Below are 20,142 nucleotides of genomic sequence, written 5' to 3' on the forward strand. Positions count from 1 at the left end.
ATGTGCCTCACGCGTGAAGTAAAATATCCTTTTATGGAGATTGACGCGTGTGAGGTCGTATTGCGCGATGTGGCACAGAACGCAGCAGTGCAGGAATAAAGTGTTTAAAACCAGCCGGTGTTTCATCAGCGGTTTAAAACCAACCACGTGACAGGCTTTCGACCAATAGGAATGGGTGAACCGTCTTAGGTTTTTATGTATGGATAATAATATAAAATATTGTTGACAAGAGTCAAGTTAAGCGTAACAAGTTACATTAATTTTGACGACACAATTGAACAAATTGTGTAACATACATAACAAAATTCTACTCAAATATTGTTTTACTTTCTGCTGGTCCCAAGGGCAAGCCTGACTTTCACTTGTAACTTAGACTGGTGGTAAGCCGGTGAAGTGAACTGGGCAGTGCTGTCATATAGGATTACCCTGTGGCCTAAAATGGATGGGTTAAATCCGGCCCATTGTGTCAACCAGATGCCTGAAAAGACTTCCAGTGAATAATCATTCTGAATCGATGGAATAGAACTTTGTGCACTCTGGGACCAGCTTGGCTAGACTAGTTTAGTCTTTTTTACAGCATTTTAAACAAGTCTTTATTTAAAGAGTGCAACAAGATGAAAACAAATGGTATTTAACACTCGTTTTTTTTAAAAAGGTTTGAGCAAATCCACAGACAACAAAATGTAATCAATAACAAAGTTCTACATATCTACAATAAGCCAGTTCGGTATTCCAACTTCGCATGAGCACATTAAGATTTTTCAAGACAATTTTTCTTTCGGGATAAAAATTTCATCGTATGCGTGCAAAAGCATAGTGGGTACCAGCAAAATTGAAGAGATCGTTGTGTACTGAAGTACCGCTTTGCAAAAAACTTTTGGACAGCGAAGTGTTTTTAGGTGTCTTGTGTGCCCAAACTTTTGTGCGAACGAAAGTTCCACTTTTGATTGCATGAAAAATAACACAGAATGCAGATTTGGTATAAACGAGGTGAGTCTGAGCATGCTCAGTCACTACTTGGTCGGTAATACCAGAAACGAGCTCTGAAGTCGTCGCTACATGTCATGAAGCCAGGGCCCGTCGGGGAATGGACGATGCATCGCACGATGTTGTTGTGACCTGTAGCGAAAAAAATGAAACCAAAAACACGAAAAGACAAAATTAATCAAACGAGATGAACGTGTTTAACACATTTGTCCTTGTACCGTCCCAAACTGCCCTGATTTTTGGGGTTCCTGATTAATTGACCTATCGTCGTTTGCGAGTTAGCCACGCCCCTTAGACAACCCTATGGAATTTTACACGTTTAGTTTTGTTTGTCTCAGATTTTGCGTGTTCCGCGTCCATTTGTACTTCTACTATATTCCACAAGCTGCACTGACGCGATTCTCACAACAGAAAGTTCGCCAACAGAAAATTTAGTTCTATTTCAAAATTAAATTAGTTGAAAATTTACTCGCACTTTTCCAAACTACCCTTTAGGAAATATTCCAACCCAACTCTGTAGTGAGTAGGAACAATAAATGCAATGCGCATACCCCTTGCTATGCATGTAATACTTTTCAGCTGTTCAGTTGTCTTTTTGGCCGTGCACGGCAAGATTTTCAAAGTAGCAAATGTCATGTGACGCGCTCTCGACCAATCAAGAGACAGAATCTTGGGGTTTAGGCATTAAAATATCAGAGTGGAGAGCATGGATGAGGTTATTATAAAGCAAACCAAAGCAAACTGTAAACAGACAGAGTGACTGACTAACAGACAGAAACACAAAGTTTGGCAGAAATTATACAGACCTAGAGACAGGAGTTTATTTCTCTCTGCGTTACGCGAATCCCAGCAACACAGACTTGTAGTCTTCTCATCAGGGAAAAACACTGTAGCGGGAAAAACACAGGAAACAAGACTATCAATATCACTGACTGTACTTATGAAAGGAGTCAGGTTGGCGTAGCGGTACTTTCCTCGCCTTCCACCGCTGTGACCCGGGTTCGAATCCCGCCTGGGCCAATATGTGGATTGGGTTTTCAGTCCCTACCTGATTCCTTGGGTTTCCCCAGAATATTCTTCTGGGCTTTTCCTCCCACCTCTAAAACTGTAATTTCTTCTCATTGTCTTCTCTCTACAGGTTTCTTCATGCTTGCGAGCTACAGTGCCTAGGGAACTTTTGAGGAATCCTAAGTTTTTTTACCAGAACTATTATAATAAAAATACTGAATACATGAAACAACTTGAGGAATTCTTAGACTTTTTCACTTTTCTAGATTTTTGTGGTGTAAAACTTTCACTAAGAAGTTGAACTTAATAAAATTGCCAATAAACATGAAAGGGAAACTGACCAGGTGCCTGTATAATAATTACAAAATTGAACAAAGAAATTGACTGGAGCAAGGTTTGAACCTGTAACCTCCGGATTGCTGTTCCGGTGCTCTACCAACTGAGCTATCCAGCCTTATGTTAGTGGTTCCCTATTTGTTGTCAGTGTCTAAGTTCAAGGGGCGCTAGTCAGAAGCCATAAACCTGTATATGCCATGTAGCCAGGGATCACGCCCAAAGTCACGATGCTAGCAACATTCGCGATGCTGCAAACCTTGGAAAATAGCAAACGAGGATCACTCAGAGAGAATAGTATTTTTTATAACAAACTGTCAAAACAACAAAACCCATACCATAATCCTCGGAGTGGTTGAAGACGGCTCTTGTTTCGTGGACCTGTTTGTCTGAGCTGGCGCCTGTGTAAGTGATTAACACACGGCTTGTAGAGACCTCCCACAACTTGACCAAGCAGTCTTTGCCGCTGGAAAGTAGGTACTATGTGAAAGACAAGACAAGAGATGATATAAGTGTGAACAGAGTTTTTTCTAAGAATGCAGTTTAAAACAAGGTGATCCGCAGATCACACGTGTAGCCTTTTTTTCGTGGTCGATCCCTGTATGTTTTGTGTTCTTATTCTTGTAGAACCTGTTCATTTTCAGTTGAAGAAATGATTGGCTCTTGGAATGTATTTAATTGCTTCTATGAATTAACAGCATTTCATATTTTATCCATTATGAGTTATGACCTCAATTGACCCCTGGATGACCTTTGACATTCCATCATCAAAACAACACATCAGCAGCGTTTAGGCGACACAAAAATGTTAAAGCGTTATAAACTAAATTTTGCAGCTCTAAATTTTGCATCACCTTACTCATTCTTAAGCCTGCAAATTTCTCCAAAAATTCTATTGGACAAAGAAAAGGTCCTCAGTATTTCACCAACCAAGTTTGCAGACTCAATTCAATTTTTAAAGGAGACATTTCTTCAATATTTTGCACATGAGAGGGAAGTCAAGTGATTTTAAAATGAGGCTAAAGACTAGACTGGTACATGTCCGACCATGGTCCAACTGTTTGAAACGACTGACCTCTTCATTCAGTGTCAATAGTCTGGCGGCTGACTATGAAGAAATGTGTTGTAAATTGAGACTAGTTCCCGGTTCATGCCACGTTTCTTTTGGCACAGTTGATTGATGCAGTACTGAAGCAGTGTTGGACTGGTTGTTTCAGGTACCAGTCTATTTTCTTGTTTTTGCATGTTTTTAATACCTTAAGTTTTGGGACTCTCATACACAGTATTGAGAGTCCCAAATTTTCGGACTAAGCCCAACCCACACTTTACCTTTGAGTTCCTAGAGAACTGCACCGAGCACACATCAGTACCACTGTGAGCTTTTTCTAAGGTGTTGACGCATCGGTTACTGATCCCATCCCATATTTTGATGCTTCCGTCTTGACTGGCGCTGGCATAGATGCTTGCATTGGGGCTGTAGGTGACCTGGAGTGAAATGTCATCGAGGAATTCTAGTTAAAATAGGTCACAGATTGTGGAGACAAAGAAACCTGTACACCAAACAAGGGATAAATAATTTTGATAACAGCTTTATAACTGGCAAATAGAATAAATATATGACTAAGGTGTCTACATTTTGTAAAGTTCAGCAAATATCTTAAATAAGGGAATAAATGTGTACTTGGCCAGTGTTAAACACTATGTTTAAGATCACTTGGAGTCTGGATGCTGATAATGACCCGAGACGAAATCAAAATTTTTCGGTCTAGAAGTCAAAATAAGTCAAAAATCACAATTTTTTTTAAATTCTTGTTTTCGCTGTTTTGATGCTGACTAACTAAACGTGATCACATGGGGGCAGTATTCATACAACTAGACTAGTTCCCGTCCCCTACATTATATGATGGCAGAGTGATAAGCGCGGGACTAGGAACCATTCTCAACAAACAACAAAATATCATATTGAAACTGCACGCTGTTTCTGACTCCCCCTCCCCCCAGCACCGCCCCACCCCAACAATATTAATGACAACTTACCGCTCTGACCGGTCCTGTATGTTGATCCTTAGGGTTACTGGATACATAGCACTGTAAGGTCGTTACATCATACAGTCTCACTACAATCAACAACAAAAACATGATGGATTTAAAAATGGTTTTAAATTATTCTAAAAAAATTCACCGAATACAAATGTAAAAAAAACACACACAAAAGCAAGTGGATCAAAATTTGAATTTGAGATATATATGGTAACTGCTATAATTTCAATATTTGTTAATTAAACACAGGAAAATTACATGTTATTTTTTCAATAATACCAAAGAAGCCATGTAGGATTCTTGCTAGTGTGAACAGGTTTCTTAAAATCTATGCATTCGACCTAGGTAAAACGGGGAAATTTTTGAAAAGTATGAAAGTCCCGTTAGTGGATTTTTGAACTTACAGGTTGGATGCTGGGTGCCGACTAGGAGGAAGTTTCCTCCAGGATGAAAGTTAAGACATGAGATCTCTTCAGCTTCTTGCAGGCTGCGGAACGCCCGCTTGACCCCCGACTTGGAGAAATCAAAGAACTTGATAGTAAAGTCCTTGCTGCCAGAAGCTAGGAGCGGCAAACTGGGGTGGAAATCCAGGGCCGTCACATCCTAGTTTGGGAGAAACAAATAGTTTTAAAGAAACTTGAGTCACTGCACAAAACAAAAGTCAACCACACAAAAGAATTGTGGGCAAAACTAGCTTCGCAAAACTTCAAGGATTGTAAAGTGCAGAAGACAAGTAAGGTTTAAGGGTGCAGATCTGCAAATAGGCCCAGAATTGTCTATGTGAGCTAAATCACAATTAGTATGCCATTAAATTCTCAGGAATTATAGCATTTTGAGAGCCCTGAAATTGAGAATTTGTAAAAAAGAAGAGTGGAAGCTGCGCAGGGGACTGTGAGCTTGTATTTCTGTGAAATTTGGATGAAATTAGGCCGTATAATGGCTGCACTTTGCATTGGAGTGTAGGCGTCCATTTTCAAAATGGCGATGGGCTTCAGACTGCTTTTAGGGGTGATCATCTTCGGATGGAATTTTCTCCCAAAAGTCATCAGTTAACCCCCCAGACAATGAACAGAAAATGAAAGATGAGGATATAAGCTTTAATTTGATGTGTGTCTCAAACACCTTGGAGAGTTTTGAGTATTTTAATAATTTTGGAAGTACGCGTAATTACCATTGGGTCTAAGGGAGTTGATTTGCAGGTCTGCAGCCTTAATGGATATATTTCTCCTCGGAGTATCCGAAAAAAATTATTTGTTTCAGCGCCCTCGTTCACTACAAAAACATTGCCAATAGGTGGTGCTCTTCACTTACCTCAATATGATCGTACAGTGTCCTGATGACTGGATGACTGTCGACGTTGTGTTGGGATTCTGGCATGTTGGTGGCGCTCTTCGCAAGCATTCTCTCCACGTCCAGTATCTGAGCAATTGCAATGAAGTTCAAACATAAAAGATTACAAAAATCACTCCAGTATTTTTTTATCTTGAAGTTTGACTTGTGAAGTCGCATTTGTCATCCTTTGATTCACATGCCTGTTGTGCGATTTGAAATGGTTTCGAGAGTACAGTTGAAATAAATTTCTATCACGTTACCTTGATTGAAGCATCGTCTGATCCCGTGGCAACCAACTGACCTGAAAGAAAAAGAAAAACGATTACACGTTCAAACTGCTTCTTTGAGTTCATTAGGAGCCCTAACCCTGCTGAATCCAACAGGATCCAACTATGTCACATACCCGATGGAGCCTGTAGGATTGAGCAGTTAACTCCTTGTGTACATTCCTCATGCAAAATGTTGGATTCAGCAGGCAACTGAACCGCATTATAACGCCAAGTTGGACTCCGTTGGATCTAGCAGACAACTGAAAATCGGGCACAGTGGATTGAGCAGGAAACTCCGGTTGGACTCTGTTGGATTTAGCAGGGTAGTCCTGAGGAACTACTAGGGGGTTAGGATGCTAAGAGAACCAAATAGCAAAAGTTGATGGGTGGGTGGGGGAAGTTTACAAAATTTGTTCCCCGAAATTTCAATTTGCCAGATTGTGGGCCATGAAATTGAAAGGGAGACAAAACTGGGGTTTGAGACGACCCAAGACTGATGATTGAAGCCACATTTGCATACAGTGCGCCACACACACGCGAGCCGTGTTTAGAGAGCGCGTACATCAGATGCACAGCGTCCTTCCCCAACCCCTTTTTTCCCAGTCGTGATTTTTTCACAACTGATTTTGACACAATGCTGTCCGTTTCACGTTTTGAGTGTTTGGGTCAGGACTTACCATCTTTACTCCAAGCTGCGACTCTGCACGGTGCCTTGTGAGACGTCACATAACACGTCTCATAGTGGGCTGCCTCTGGTGCTAAAGTTTGCACTGAAGAAAATATAAACAACAGAAATATCATCAACTACAATGTATGTACCAAGTTTTGAGTCATATTTTCATTAAAAATATATTTGACACCTTAAAGTACAAAAATCAACCCAAACCAGTTTAGGGCTGTGACAAAAATACAGAAATCTGAATATCTGGTTAAAAACCGTTATCCACCAAATATCTGTCAGCGGTCTGCAAAAGATGGGGAAAAACTGTCAGTGATGTTTATGTGGTTTGTCACAAGATTATCCAAAAACAACTGATAAAATTATTGTCAAAAAGCTAACTAGGTTTAAGATAGTAATGGCAGTAAACTCCCTGTGAAATTATTCTTTCTGGCATGCTGTCATTTTAAAGAAAACAATAAAAGAAGGTCATTTCCAAAGATGCATCAAGTGACACATTTTTGGAGATTTCCGTTTGAAATTTGGCGAATCCGTAATGGGTGCGCGCATGCAAGCGTTGACATGACGCACATGTGCGTGAGGTTGATATTATTTGATGGTTCAGTGTGTGACATCGCGTAGCTGCAATAGGCTGAATGGGAAACATGTCCCCAGACGCTGATTTGGGGCGCAATTCAAAACATGACTCGGAAACTTTTGAATTGAAACCGAGACCCTAGAATATTGTTTTTCTCGGAATATACAGCATTCACTGAGCTAAAACTTCATCAGGTTAGTTGTTCAGTACCCTTCTTTAGATTTTGAGCACTTTGTTGCTTCAAATGGAAAAAAATGCACAAATGACAAATGATCTACCCTGCTTTTAAATTATACACCAATACAATTTCTGTAAATGTAACATATGACAAATACAGTATGATGGGTTGGCCACAGTGTTTCTCTACATATATATTTAAGGGAATAAGTCTTTTTCACATACCATCGGTATCAAACTCTAAATCAATCCCGGTGCCAGGAGCAACTGAGTCGACCAGTTGAACTTGAACTTCACCTGTAACAAAATTAAAACAAAATTCATAAATCAGCCTCTAATTGCTGGTTTCCCCCTGTTCACAGTTGTTGAATAAATTAACTGTAAATAAGGAAAGAAAGTTGCCAAATAAATCACAACGGCAAATTGACTGGGAAGTAGGTTCATATATTAAATGAGCAAAGGAATCGACAAGTGCGTGGTTTGAACCTGCGACCTCCGGATTACCATCCAGTGCTCTACCAACTGAGCTATCCAGCCCTGTGTAGGCGGTTCCCTAATTCGTCAATCTCCTTGTTCAAGGGGCGCTAGTCAGAAGTCATAATCCCATATATGGGGTCCTACTAAAGCGCGTCAACAAGCGTCAACAAGCGTCAACAAGCGTCAACAAGTTTTAGTAATCGTTAAGTGCGCGTCAACAAATTTTGTATAGGCCTTTGAACAATAAAAACAGCTTTATATGGTAGAAAAAGCAATAATGAGCATCTTCTGCATATCAATTAAAGTTAAAATTATTTTAAAACTTGGTTTTTTGAACGCGAAATGTACGACGAATTTGTTGATAAAAGTAGGCCGTCATCTTGTTTGGATGGCGCTGTAGACTTCGCGCATGCGTAGTATGGCTCTTTACACTTCACGCATGCGTAGTACGGCTAGCTACACATAAACAAGATGGCGACAAATTCGTCGTACATTTCGCGTTCAAAAAACCAAGTTTTAAAATAATTTTAACTTTAATTGATATGCAGAAGATGTTCATTATTGCTTTTTCTACCATATAAAGCTGTTTTTATTGTTCAAAGGCCTATACAAAATTTGTTGACGCGCACTTAACGATTACTAAAACTTGTTGACGCTTGTTGACGCTTGTTGACGCGCTTTAGTAGGACCGCATATATGCCATGCAGCCAGGGATCACGCCCAAAGTCACGATACAGACCTGGGAAATAGCAAACGGGGATCGCTCAGAGATGATACAGCTTTTTTAAAAGGAAAGTATTTGACTTACGGTCTGGTTCAGCTCTGAGGCCAAGCTGGACGACATGTTGCAATCGATTAGACGGTGGACAGTCAGGGAATGCGTAGACTGCCTTGCTGAGCTGACCGGCGATCTCATGGTGACCATCGTGAAGCATTTGACTACAAACAACACAAAAAAAGCCAATAAAGTAGACGATAATTCCCCCATTACTATAACAATAGCCCAACTTAGCCCAGGTTGGACTCTGTTCTGTACACGCGACGGAGTCCAGGGTATGGACGTCTGCTGCTGTAGTGACAAAAATTATTAAACACTTTTTGATATTCTTACCTGACTGCCTGATGGAGGAAGCTGAAATTTCGTTTACAAATTCCATGTGTCCAGAATTATGCATAGGGTTTAGAAAAGGTAAATATTCTAGCGGGCGACGTTTTTACTGAAAATATACTGTGGATCCACGCTTTCGTCGAAAACATCCTCAGTACGAACATGTCATGTGAAGACTTAGGCCAAATAAAACAAAGAAACATGTTTAGCGTCCCCGCCAGCTTCCTTTTTGTGGAGACGAACTCCTTTTTGTTTTGTTTTTGTTTTTAAATGATAAATTTTAAACAGTGACACAATTTTGGCCTTTTTGTCTGTTGCATATGGTTGCATCTAGCCCATATAAAGTCATTTCCCGAGTCCAATGGCGGCCATTAAAAATAAAAAACTAGGCCCTAGCGACTGTCTTGAAAAATAGCCCGGTCGGGCGGCCATTTTGGAGGGGAAAAAAAAAGAAAAGGGCCTCCCGCTTCCTTTTTTTCTCTCAAAAAGGCAGGACGCTAATCATGTTCATACTGAAAATGTTTTTGCATGTTTTGGAAGTATGCGACCTGAAATAGTGTCGTTTGGAAGATAACACTGACGGTGATTTTGAAAGAAGTTGCCGGCGGGCACACTTTTATATACATGTGCATTAGCCACCCAAAACAACTCCCAAATCCCCTCCCCGGATCCACCTTTGGGAACTGATAATCTTTAAATTTTGTAAATTCTGAGCCCGAGACAGAGAGGTATGTACAGCGCTGCGCGTGCGAGCGCCCTCTATATTTTTCCACACGTGCATGCAGCACAAACAACATGAACACAGTAGCGATCGTATCGGCGCGAGATAAATCTAAAAATACCTTACCTTATCATTAACCGGTACATTAGATCCCTCTCCCGAACAGTAAGTGTCCCCGTGGTCATTGTGGATTCTTTATTAACGAAATTAATTGATAAAACGCAGCAGAAAGTGGGAAATTTCTGCGCCGTTTGTTGTCGCTCCGAAGTTCGATATCCTCGCAAATTCAGTCTGGTAGCTCTGTAAATGTAATTGATCCTCATTCTTTTGCACGGAACTGGCTAATTGTCGACGTTGGGAAGCCAGACATATTGAAACCTCGTCCCCAGGGCTTTTAAAGCGTGAGTTATAACCTGGCATGCATTATTTGTTTGTAACGAGGTTGCCGTTTATACTTTTTCCAGTCTTCTTGTTTCTCTTCAAAATAGTATAAACTATAATATTGAAATTTATGAAAACTCAAATTCAGTTTTTTTCCCCTTGAAACCCTTAATAAATTTACACTCTTCAAAATTTGGCATTTGTATTCATTCAATATTTGTCCTTTCAGATCATTCAGGGAACCAGCATGACCAGAAATATACTCGATAGCCACAGCGTATTTCAATTCTTGACTAAACACCTAAACTTTTCCAAAAACTTTCTTCACAGATTCAAGATGGCATCTTGTGCGATACATCACTCATCTTCAGCCAGCCGGTCACTTCTACGGACAACGCGATGGTCTATCTTGCAAGGTATAACTATCTAGCATGAACAACATGAAATCATATTATTTCCCCAAATAATTGGTCCTCCTTTTTATAGGTCATGTAACATAGGCCCTGCAGTCCACTTTTAACACTGCATATTTTGTATTACGTGATGTGTTAATGTATTATGTATTTCCTTTTTTATGTCATTGCTTAGGAAACATTGCACGATGCCTGTCAACAAAAGTTACCCAGACGCCTCATGTGATTGGATCAGCTTGTTACCATGGCAACAGATACGACTCGGCAACCAGTCAACCTCCACGTTTCTCTCTGACGGCATCGTTGACAAAGACGTCTGAAGTCAAACCCAGCGCAGTGGGCAAGAGGCAAGCACGGTTGTATCCTGTATCGAACTTAGAGGTCGATTTCGAGAAAGCGTTCACAAGGCTGACTATATCCCCTCTGGAGTCCAGACTTAACGCAGAGCTAATGCTACCAAGTGTGGATCGGCACCACGCTAAAGTCATCTTAGATCCGTCTCCGTTCGCATCATTGCTCCGTGATTGTCCAACGATGACTCCCCTTGCGCCGCTCTACGACCCTCTCTCAAATCCAAACCGCGAGATCCGACTCCCATTTAACGAGAACGCGACTAAGAAGCACGCTTCAAACATCCTCCACAAGCGGCGTCGCAAGATGAACCGTCACCAGTACCTCAAGTGGAAGAAGCGGAATAAGTTCAAGCTCCGCATCCAAAAGCAACGAAAGCAGAAGAAGAAGAGGTTGAAGTGGGAGCAGCATCTCGCCAAGTTCCGCTTCACAGGACTGAAACCGGGCGAAGGGGAGGAGTACTTGGCGAAGAGGAGGGCCAAGCTGGCCATCTTCCTGAGGCATCTTGGGATTGAGACGGATGAGGAGGAAGTAGCCAAGAAAACAAAGATGAGCAGTCGAGTTCAGAAGGTCGGGAGAGTCCTGCCTGAGCCCCTGTTACCCGAACATGCAAAAACTTTTCCGAACAATTGAGACGTACATGCGTGGTTGTTTATAACATCTGACATTCTGTCAAAACCACGTCTAGGCAAAGTTTGAAATAAATATACGACCAAACAGGATTAGGCAAGTCTAGTAAAGCTGGTCCCAGAGTGCACAAATTTTTTATTTCATTGATTCAGAAAGGCTATTCACTTGAAGTCTTTTCAAGCATCTGGTCTACACAATGGGCCGGATTTAGCCCATCCATTGGCGTTAGAGGTAATCCTATACAATAGCACTGCCCAGCTCATGAGTGACAGTCGGTCGATTAGTCAGTCAGTCAGGTACAACAAAGACTCTAGGCTAGCCTTCTGGAACCAACAAAACATATGTGTGGTTGATTTTGTGGGTTGATTCAGAATTCGATTTTCAGGGTTTTTGTTTGTAAATTTGTTATCCTAAATACACGCGAGATAAACTTTAAAAAGTTGCAGACCATAGTTTTGCCTCTAAAGATGATTTTCTTGAATGATTTAGTTCAAGAAATGCATAACCCAAAATGTTAACAAGAAATTTCTGTTTTCAACTTTTTTTGACGTCATCAACTTCAAATGGGGATAATTTTGTCATGGAAAGTCCGTATTTGGAAAGTACATGACAGTCATTGTAAAGGGGAGATGTGTATTTTGTCATTTTTGTCTCAGAAACCTATTTTCAACAAGCCGCCCGACAGAAAATGTCGCTAATGTGTGGGCTGTTGTGTTTTTCAGTTAATAAGTAAATTAAAACAAATGAATTTTACACATAATTTGTTACTTGAAGCTACATGCAACAAGTCATCCTATTATGTCATTTTACACTAATTTTGAATGCAAATTCACGAGCTGCAAACTTGGGACAGCCAAGATTTTCCGGAATACCCAATTTTTGTTAATTGTTTTATAGGTCTCGACATTTAATAAAGAAAAAAAAAAAAAACCAGTATAATTTTTATCATATAAAATTGTTTTATTTATGCAGTATTGGTTTACTTAGAAAAATGTGCAGATTAAGATAAGTTATTCAAAATGCATTTCCTTAAAGTTTTCCTAGACTATTTCCTGGAAAAATAGACTTACTGGAAAAATAGATCAATTTCTAGTTTACAATTTCAGAAAAAGTTGCATTTACAATACATGGTGCAAAATCTTTGGAAATAAAACATAATAAAACAATTCCCAAATCAGTTATGCCATTGAATACTTAACATTACTCAGTAAAAATGGAATTGTTTCACTGCTTGATAAGTTGATACTAAATATGTATTAGAGTACTAAATAAGGCATGATAATTTATGACTGTTTTTTCCCCAACCAAAAAGGAAAGAATTATAAGTGTTTTGACTACATGTATATTAAAATATTTTGTAATTGATGACTTTTCAATCAACTTTGAAACCTAGTTTAAGGTAGAATGGACAGTTTGTCATTTGTGAATAATTTTTCGTTTAAAGCAACAAAAGTGCTCAAAATCTTAAGTCGGGTGCTTAACAACTAACTTAATGAAGTTTCAGCTCTGTGTATGCTGTAATATTTTGAGAAAACAAAATACACGTGTTTTGGATCTCGACTTTAATTCAAAAAGTTTCAGAGTCATATTTTGAATTGCGCCCTCTCGTGACATGATCCCAAAATCAGCATTCGGAACATGATTCTCATTCAGCTGATTAAAATTACGCGGTCACACACTTAACCGACAAATAGTAACCGCGCACGCGTGTGTGTCCGTGTCAACGCTCACACCCATTCACAGATTCACCCAACTACAAACAAAAATTTTGTTTGCTTTAAAATGGCAGCATGCCAAAAGGACTTTCACAGCGAATTTAGTGTTCATTACAATATGTAAACCAAGTAAGCTTTTATATAATAATTTGGTCAGTTACTTTTTGGACAGCTGCAAATGGCCCACTCTTCCTTATAGTACCTTCTAATTCATCAAACTTTGAATTTTTCTACTCCCCAGATTGTTAAATAAATCTGATACAATTCAGTTCCATGGTATTTGAATTGTAAATGACATCACTAACTTCCTTAATTTTGTAGCTAAATTTTCAGATATTTTCATATTAAAGGAAAGTGTAGTTTCAAATAGAGCGCTGCAATGATCTTTTCAAAATATATCAAATATATGCTTCAACTGCATGAACACACACAAAATTCAGTTATTCCCCTCATTGGAATTAAATTATTTGTGTAATGTACGAATTCAGAGAGGTTTTATACACAAATAATGTTGCGCACCTAAGGCATCACTGATGGAAGATATATTGAAGCCAGCATTCTCAATCAACGCTTGCCCCTTTTCTCGCCCCATGGCCGCCCCTAGCGCTGCGCCCTCCCCCTTACACAGCGACGTCGGTACGCAATTCAGCAAACTGAGGCTGTAAAGCACGTGACTATGCTTGACGTCTTCGGATAGGTTACCCTTGAGAGTTGAATGCGATTTGGGATCGACGACGGACAGAGCGCCCCCTGGAGTCAGCGCGCGGAGAATCCCCTTGAGCACTTTGTGCGGGTCGGTCAAGTCGTGGATGACCATGTGAGCGAACGCGTAACCGAATTTGTCGGTCCAATCTGCGGGTAGCGCCGTGACGTCTTGACAGATGAAAGTCGCGTTTGTCAAGCCCGCTGCGTCGGCTTTAGCCTGCGCTTCTTTGATGCCCGTAACAGAGAAGTCAAGTCCGTGTACGTGGCTTTTCGGGAAGCGTTTGGCCATTTCAATGGTTGACGTCCCAGCTCCACAGCCAATGTCCAGTACATTCAGGCCCGACTCTGAAACGTTAAAACAATCCAACATATCAACATGTATTATACTGGATAAGCCATTGAAAACAAATAAGAAATTTATACAATGCCAAAAAATATACATAAAAATTGCAATAGAAAATCTGACTGGACTTTAAAGGGACACTGTGTCCTGGAACAGCCCAGAGACAAAGCATGAGAAAAAGTAAGAATTTTACCCAATTTGGCTTGAATGTCCGGCATGGAAGGAAAGAAATCCGTGATGAACTCATTCTGGAACATGGGCCCATGGACCTGCGTCATCAAGGCATCAAACCTGTCATACTTCTCATATGGAACACCTACAAGCAAAAGAGGACAAATAAACTCTGATAAAGTTAAATTCCCTGTGCCATTTTACAACTTCCATCCTGAAAAATGGACTTCTTTTCTAACGGGGTGTTTTTCAAGCAGTACAAAAGTTAGTCATTTTTTTAATGAGACATCCATAAAAAACAAGTCAGGTGTGTTTACAAACACAAATGCCCCGCAACCGTGACTGTTCCCATGACATAACACCACTCTTTTAACATCAACTTACACGTACCGTAACTTGGTCACATGGAACGTTCATTGACAGCATTAGTGTCTTCTGTAGGTTTTATATGAATTAATCCCTAATCCCTATGATCTCAGAATCAATACAAGATTTCTATTGTTTGAGCCACTGTGACCTTGACCCTTGACCTTTCGACCCCCAATGCGATAGGCCTATTTGGATTACCAAGATCGTGATGATCCACAAACCAAATTTGAAGTTCACATGTGAAGAATTTTTCAAGTTATCGCGCTGACAAAATTTCTTTTGTTTTAGCCACTATGACCTTGACCCTTGACCTTTTGGCCCCAAATGCAAAAGGCTTCTTAGGATTGCCAAGGACAATCCACAAACCAAATTTGAAGTTCATATGTAAAGTATTTCTCAAGTTATCGCGCTGACAAAATTTCTATTGTTTCAGCCACTGTGACCTTGACCCTTGACCTTTCAGCCCCAAATGCAATAGGCTTCTTAGGATTACCAAGAACAATACACAAACCAAATTTGAATTTCATATGTAAAGTATTTCTCAAGTTATTGCGCTGACAAAATTTCTTTTGTTTTAGTCACTGTGACCTTGACCCACGACCTTTCAGCCCCAAATGCAAAAGGGTTGTTAGGATTACCAAGAACAATACACAAACCAAATTTGAGGTTCATATGTAAAGTATTTCTCAAGTTATCGCGCTGACAAAATTTCTTTTGTTTTAGTCACTGTGACCTTGACCCACGACCTTTCAGCCCCAAATGCAAAAGGGTTGTTAGGATTACCAAGAACAATACACAAACCAAATTTGAGGTTCATATGTAAAGTATTTCTCAAGTTATCGCGCTGACAAAATTTCTTTTGTTTTAGTCACTGTGACCTTGACCCTTGACCTTTCGGCCCCAAATGCAAAAGGGTTGTTAGGATTACCAAGAACAATACACAAACCAAATTTGAGGTTCATATGTAAAGTATTTCTCAAGTTATCGCGCTGACAAAATTTCTTTTGTTTTAGTCACTGTGACCTTAACCCTTGACCTTTTGGCCCCAAATGCAAAAGGGTTGTTAGGATTACCAAGAACAATACACAAACCAAATTTGAAGTTCATATGTAAAGTATTTCTCAAGTTATCGCGCTGACAAAATGTCTTTTGTTTTAGTCACTGTGACCTTGACCCTTGACCTTTCGGCCCCAAATGCAAAAGGGTTGTTAGGATTACCAAGAACAATACACAAACCAAATTTGAAGTTCATATGTTAAGTATTTCTCAAGTTATCGCGCTGACAAGATTTGTCCGGACACACACACACACACCCACACCGACTTACGTTACATACCTTGTGTGGACATTGCTTTGTTTTCGTGTAGTTAAGAAAACTCGGTACAAAAAATCACTTTACTTAAACTGTGAAAACTCTTTTAACCCAATTTTTTTTCTATGATTCCCTATAGTGTTTCTCTTCATTCTGCTACGGATAAACCTAACCCAAAAATGCCTCTAAACCTGTTTTCCAGAAAGGGCAAAACCTTATGTGGACACGGCTTAGTCCACATAAGGTTAACACAACCTGCATTATGTGGACCTCTTTTGTTCACAAGTCCACATAGGGTATGTAACACAAACTCACCCACCCCCACACACCCACCCAACCACGGAAGGACAAGGCGGAAACAGTATGCCCCTTCGGCTTCGCCGCGGGGCATAAAAAACAGCTGAAGTTTACTTATGGAAGTATTACTTTATTAATTTTGAATTATTTTCAGCCAGACACGTATTTTGTTTTGCCATGATTTTGATTTTGTTTAATCACATGTTTTGGTGGTAAAGTGTCCAGCTTGAAGACACAACCAATCCAGTGAATCCGCAAAGGGAAAGATGAAATCATCTCTTCTACAAACCCCCAGTTTGCAATGCAAAATTGTTCAGGAACAAATTTTAAAGAAACCCTCAGTCTTTGAACAATTTGCAACTGGTGTACTTCTTCATAAGGTAGAGAAACCAGTTACTGTAGAGTGTCTTGCCCAAGAACACAACCAAGAACTAGAACCAAGCCAGAGGTCATCTCTTCGACCAAACCTTCGTATTTGGTTTCATGTAATTTTCCTCAATTTGCAATGCGAAAATGATTCAGGAACAAACAAATAGCTATCTTTGAGCAATTTGCAACTGATGTACCTCCTCATTAGGTAGAGAGAACCAGTTGCTGTAAAGTGTCTTGCCCAAGAACACAACCAAGAACAAGAACACACACAAGCACAAGCTAGAAATCATCTCTTCGACCAAACCTTCATATTTGGTTTCATGTAATTTTCCTCAGTTTGCAATGCAAAAATGATTCAGGAACAAACAAATAGTGATCTTTGAGCAATTTGCAACTGGTGTACTTCGTAATTGGGAAGAGAGAACCAGTTGTTGTAAAGTGTCTTGCCCAAGAACACAAGGTCAATCCCACACAAGCACAAGCTACAACTCATCTCTACAATCAAACCTTGTTTCTGGCTTCAAAAGGGGATGGAACCCATGTGATTATCCTCAGTTGCCATAAGATGATGATTCAGGGGAAAAAAAGATATATTTCACGTTGTTACCTGGAGGTCCATCTTCTTGGAAGCAATCGGCGACATCAAAGAAAGCTGTGCTCAACGTTGGGGTGCACATGGCCATTCCTCGGGATTGTGTGATAGAGTGACGATGTTTAGGAATCCAGTACTTCTCTTCAACTGGGTCAAAACTGACGATGTGTGCCGTCACCATGGATCCTAGCCACTCCCTCACATACCTAGTGAGTGAAGATAAAAGTCCAAGTCTGAAAATACCCAAGACAAGTGTAGCCAACATACCAGAGTGCATTTTTCAATTCAAACAAATCACAAAGGAAAACTGACAAGGTACGTTATAATAATCTTTAGAGTCGAACAAAGAAATTGACACTGGAGCGGGGTTTGAACCTGCGACCTCCGGATTGCCGTTCCGGTGCTCTACCAACTGAGCTATCCAGCCCTATGTTGGCGGTTCACACACAGAACACCCCCAACACAGATTTATTCACTGCTTTTTAGCAAGCTGGCATGTTGGTATGTTTGGCCGACCATAGATCATACCAGCTGAAGGAGTTCTAATGGTGTAGTTTGTTCATAGTGTTACTACAACGAAAATTTAAGAACAGTGCTTCAGAAGTATCCACGGACAATTTGAGGTATGGAGTGCCATTTAGTCATGTGGTGAAATGGCTTGCAGTTTGATAACTGGGACCAGATGAACAAACAGGCATAACTTTCTTATTTTGGAAAGGATTCCATACTGGGCCACCACCCAGACCTCCTGCACGAAGTCTATGGGCCATGACAGAAAAAGTTAGAGTATTATAAAATAATTTTTGCACTCCTTATTTGATTAAAATAGTGTTTCCTCGTCAGATCTACAACTTTTGGTACTTTTCATGTCATATTAAGGGAATATGAGTGGTGGCCCAGTATGGAATTCTTTCCACATATTTGCTTTCAATCACTCCTAGGCAGTGAAAACTGGGTTGAAAAAGGGAGTTTTCAACTTGTGGTCCACTTTTCATGCTCTAGTGATTTCCGCATGACTGAGCAAACAATTTGGTCCTGGGGAAAGCCAAGTCAATAAACAATGTTGTTTTGGAAAGGTTTAAAACAAAATAAATAAATAAAGGATAGTAGATACCAGCAGGAAAAAGGAATCGGGCCGGTACGAGAAACTGGTTTATTTTTTACTTGGCCTCACCTTTCTTTAAATTTGCCGGCTTCAGCAATCTCTTGACAGGTCTTGGGCGTTTCCATGGAAATCATCAATTTGAATAAACCAGTTTCAAACCCAAGGGCCATGGTGATGCATGTTATGCCATTGTTGACGATACTCCTCATACGGCTATTAAAATCCTTCTCCGTTTCATCACTGAAGTCTTTACTGTCGCCCATGGCTGCTGTCTACAAAAAGGCCACTTTCCTGAAATAAAAATCAAATTCGGAAGTTTGAAAGACATGCAACATTACATTTATGAGAATTCTGTTTTCAAAAAGTTTCTTTATTTCTAATGAAATTTAGCATTGGTTCTAGGCCAAACTTGTTTTATAAATTGTTTCCCCACCGGAAAGATTCCCATGTCTGGCCATCACTTGTTGCCCTGTGCACAAACCCTACGAGACTGGTCTGAAAATTCTTAAGTGTTTTTTCAGTAAATACTTCAATATTTTCCCTGCTAAATTTGGCTTTTTAGGACATATTATCACTTTCTGATAGCTGATAGGTCACTGAGGGGAAAAATTAGTGATGGCCAGATATGGGAATCTTTCCGCTTGAATCTTGTCCGCTGAAAAACACCATTAGCGGGAAAAAATCTTGCAACCTGATGCCACTTTTGTGATTGTGTATCAATCAAGAGTCAAGAAAATATTTTCCAATAACGGGACCCTCTAATTACATCATACATGATATAAAAAATGGCGCAGAATGCGCAAAATCTGAGACTAACAAAACTTAGTGTACAAAAACTCCATAGGGTTGTCTAACAAGTAACATGTCTAACTAAGGGGCGTGGCTAACTCGCAAACGGCGATAGGTCAATTGCCAAATGCCGCCCGTGCATTCACAATCACACGCTTGACAAGTGACTTACCAGTGTTTGGATCCAGGAAAATAGTCTAATAAAATCCAGTGTCGCAAATTTTCCCTTGCTAATGTGACCAAATCAAAAGGTGGTGTGACATTTCTAGAAGACTTTTCAATAATAATACAGTTTATTCGGCATATACTCCCAAATTCCCCAAGTTCAGAAGATAAAATCGACCAAAGTTCACTCACCAAAATGCCAAAAATTACCTGCATTGTTAACAAGGGCGCCCTCAATCTCAATAGTACACTGTCGATCGTATCAGTGGGCGGTACCCAAACTGAGGGGGGGGGGGGGGCGCATAAACCCAGGGTTCTCCCCACGTACAAACGTGCGTATCGGCCCGATACGCTGGAATTGCGGCCCGATACGCCGACAAAAATGCCGATCACATTTTTCAGCCCCCGATACGCACAATATAATTATTATACAAGCCATTAAAATGCACAACATAATCGTTTCATACACCATTATTTCATCTTGACATGCAAAATCTTGACAAAAATCCCGCATTTCTGATGCATGCGTGATCAAAATGCACACGATGACGGGTCTTTCGCGTCAACCGCCAGCTATATATTAGCGCATACAGCACGGTACACTGGTTCCCTTCGCGTGCTAACAGTATCGATGCTATGATGAAGGACCGGAACCAGTGACTACTGCCTCGTGCGTGCATACGTACATGATGATGATGTCGGCCGAAGTTGGATCGTAAAAACA

The 20,142-nt window shown here is 40.2% G+C and overlaps 3 protein-coding genes and 1 non-coding gene across 9 annotated transcripts; 1 reads left to right on the top strand and 3 right to left on the bottom strand.

The window, feature by feature from the left end:
• Positions 1-651: 651 nt before the first annotated feature.
• LOC119731769 (cleavage stimulation factor subunit 1-like) lies at positions 652-9,962 on the bottom strand. 2 transcript variants are annotated; one of them, XM_038205026.1, is made up of 12 exons: positions 9,835-9,962; positions 8,688-8,818; positions 7,628-7,699; positions 6,647-6,739; positions 5,961-6,001; positions 5,680-5,787; positions 4,773-4,971; positions 4,366-4,445; positions 3,658-3,813; positions 2,667-2,808; positions 1,794-1,874; positions 652-1,119 (listed from the first exon to the last, which is right to left on the bottom strand). In XM_038205026.1, the coding sequence occupies exons 1-12, from the start codon at positions 9,891-9,893 to the stop codon at positions 1,007-1,009; spliced, it is 1,275 nt and encodes a 424-aa protein (XP_038060954.1). In that variant the 5' UTR covers positions 9,894-9,962; the 3' UTR covers positions 652-1,006. The 2 variants fall into 2 exon arrangements, with proteins under 2 accessions (XP_038060954.1, XP_038060955.1); XM_038205027.1 differs by lacking the exon at positions 9,835-9,962 and adding an exon at positions 9,536-9,667.
• On the bottom strand, positions 2,377-2,449 carry Trnaa-agc. The gene has a single exon. It is a non-coding gene; the product is annotated as a tRNA-Ala (tRNA).
• Positions 9,758-13,483, top strand: LOC119731774. 3 transcript variants are annotated; one of them, XM_038205037.1, is made up of 3 exons: positions 9,758-9,873; positions 10,420-10,505; positions 10,678-13,483. In XM_038205037.1, exons 2-3 carry the CDS (start codon positions 10,427-10,429, stop codon positions 11,484-11,486), a joined length of 888 nt encoding a protein of 295 aa, XP_038060965.1. In that variant the 5' UTR covers positions 9,758-9,873; positions 10,420-10,426; the 3' UTR covers positions 11,487-13,483. The 3 variants fall into 3 exon arrangements, with proteins under 3 accessions (XP_038060965.1, XP_038060966.1, XP_038060967.1); XM_038205038.1 differs by lacking the exon at positions 9,758-9,873 and adding an exon at positions 9,971-10,109; XM_038205039.1 differs by lacking the exon at positions 9,758-9,873 and adding an exon at positions 10,144-10,195.
• Positions 11,594-19,645, bottom strand: LOC119731771. 3 transcript variants are annotated; one of them, XM_038205028.1, is made up of 5 exons: positions 19,611-19,645; positions 18,534-18,755; positions 17,375-17,565; positions 14,440-14,562; positions 11,594-14,248 (listed from the first exon to the last, which is right to left on the bottom strand). In XM_038205028.1, the coding sequence occupies exons 2-5, from the start codon at positions 18,725-18,727 to the stop codon at positions 13,683-13,685; spliced, it is 1,074 nt and encodes a 357-aa protein (XP_038060956.1). In that variant the 5' UTR covers positions 18,728-18,755; positions 19,611-19,645; the 3' UTR covers positions 11,594-13,682. The 3 variants fall into 3 exon arrangements, with proteins under 3 accessions (XP_038060956.1, XP_038060958.1, XP_038060957.1); XM_038205030.1 differs by having other exon boundaries at positions 19,629-19,644; XM_038205029.1 differs by having other exon boundaries at positions 19,426-19,636.
• Between the last annotated feature and the right edge of the window lie 497 nt (positions 19,646-20,142).

This window comes from Patiria miniata, unplaced genomic scaffold, assembly GCF_015706575.1.
Source record: "Patiria miniata isolate m_02_andy unplaced genomic scaffold, ASM1570657v1 HiC_scaffold_24, whole genome shotgun sequence".
Taxonomy (NCBI): Eukaryota; Metazoa; Echinodermata; class Asteroidea; order Valvatida; family Asterinidae; genus Patiria; species Patiria miniata.

Excerpts from the sequence above, each read along its gene's own strand:
- LOC119731771 (XM_038205028.1), bottom strand. The coding sequence starts at position 18,727 with ATGGGCGACAGTAAAGACTTCAGTGATGAAACGGAGAAGGATTTTAAT. Across the intron at positions 14,563-17,374 it reads CCAAGAAGATGGACCTCCAG|GTGTTCCATATGAGAAGTAT; the intron begins GTAACAACGTGA and ends TTTTGCTTGTAG. Across the intron at positions 14,249-14,439 it reads GGACATTCAAGCCAAATTGG|AGTCGGGCCTGAATGTACTG; the intron begins GTAAAATTCTTA and ends TTAACGTTTCAG.
- LOC119731774 (XM_038205037.1), top strand. The coding sequence starts at position 10,427 with ATGGCATCTTGTGCGATACATCACTCATCTTCAGCCAGCCGGTCACTT. Across the intron at positions 10,506-10,677 it reads GCGATGGTCTATCTTGCAAG|GAAACATTGCACGATGCCTG; the intron begins GTATAACTATCT and ends GTCATTGCTTAG.
- LOC119731769 (XM_038205026.1), bottom strand. The coding sequence starts at position 9,893 with ATGACCACGGGGACACTTACTGTTCGGGAGAGGGATCTAATGTACCGG. Across the intron at positions 8,819-9,834 it reads ATGTACCGGTTAATGATAAG|TCAAATGCTTCACGATGGTC; the intron begins GTAAGGTATTTT and ends TGTTGTTTGTAG. Across the intron at positions 6,740-7,627 it reads TTTAGAGTTTGATACCGATG|TGCAAACTTTAGCACCAGAG; the intron begins GTATGTGAAAAA and ends TATTTTCTTCAG.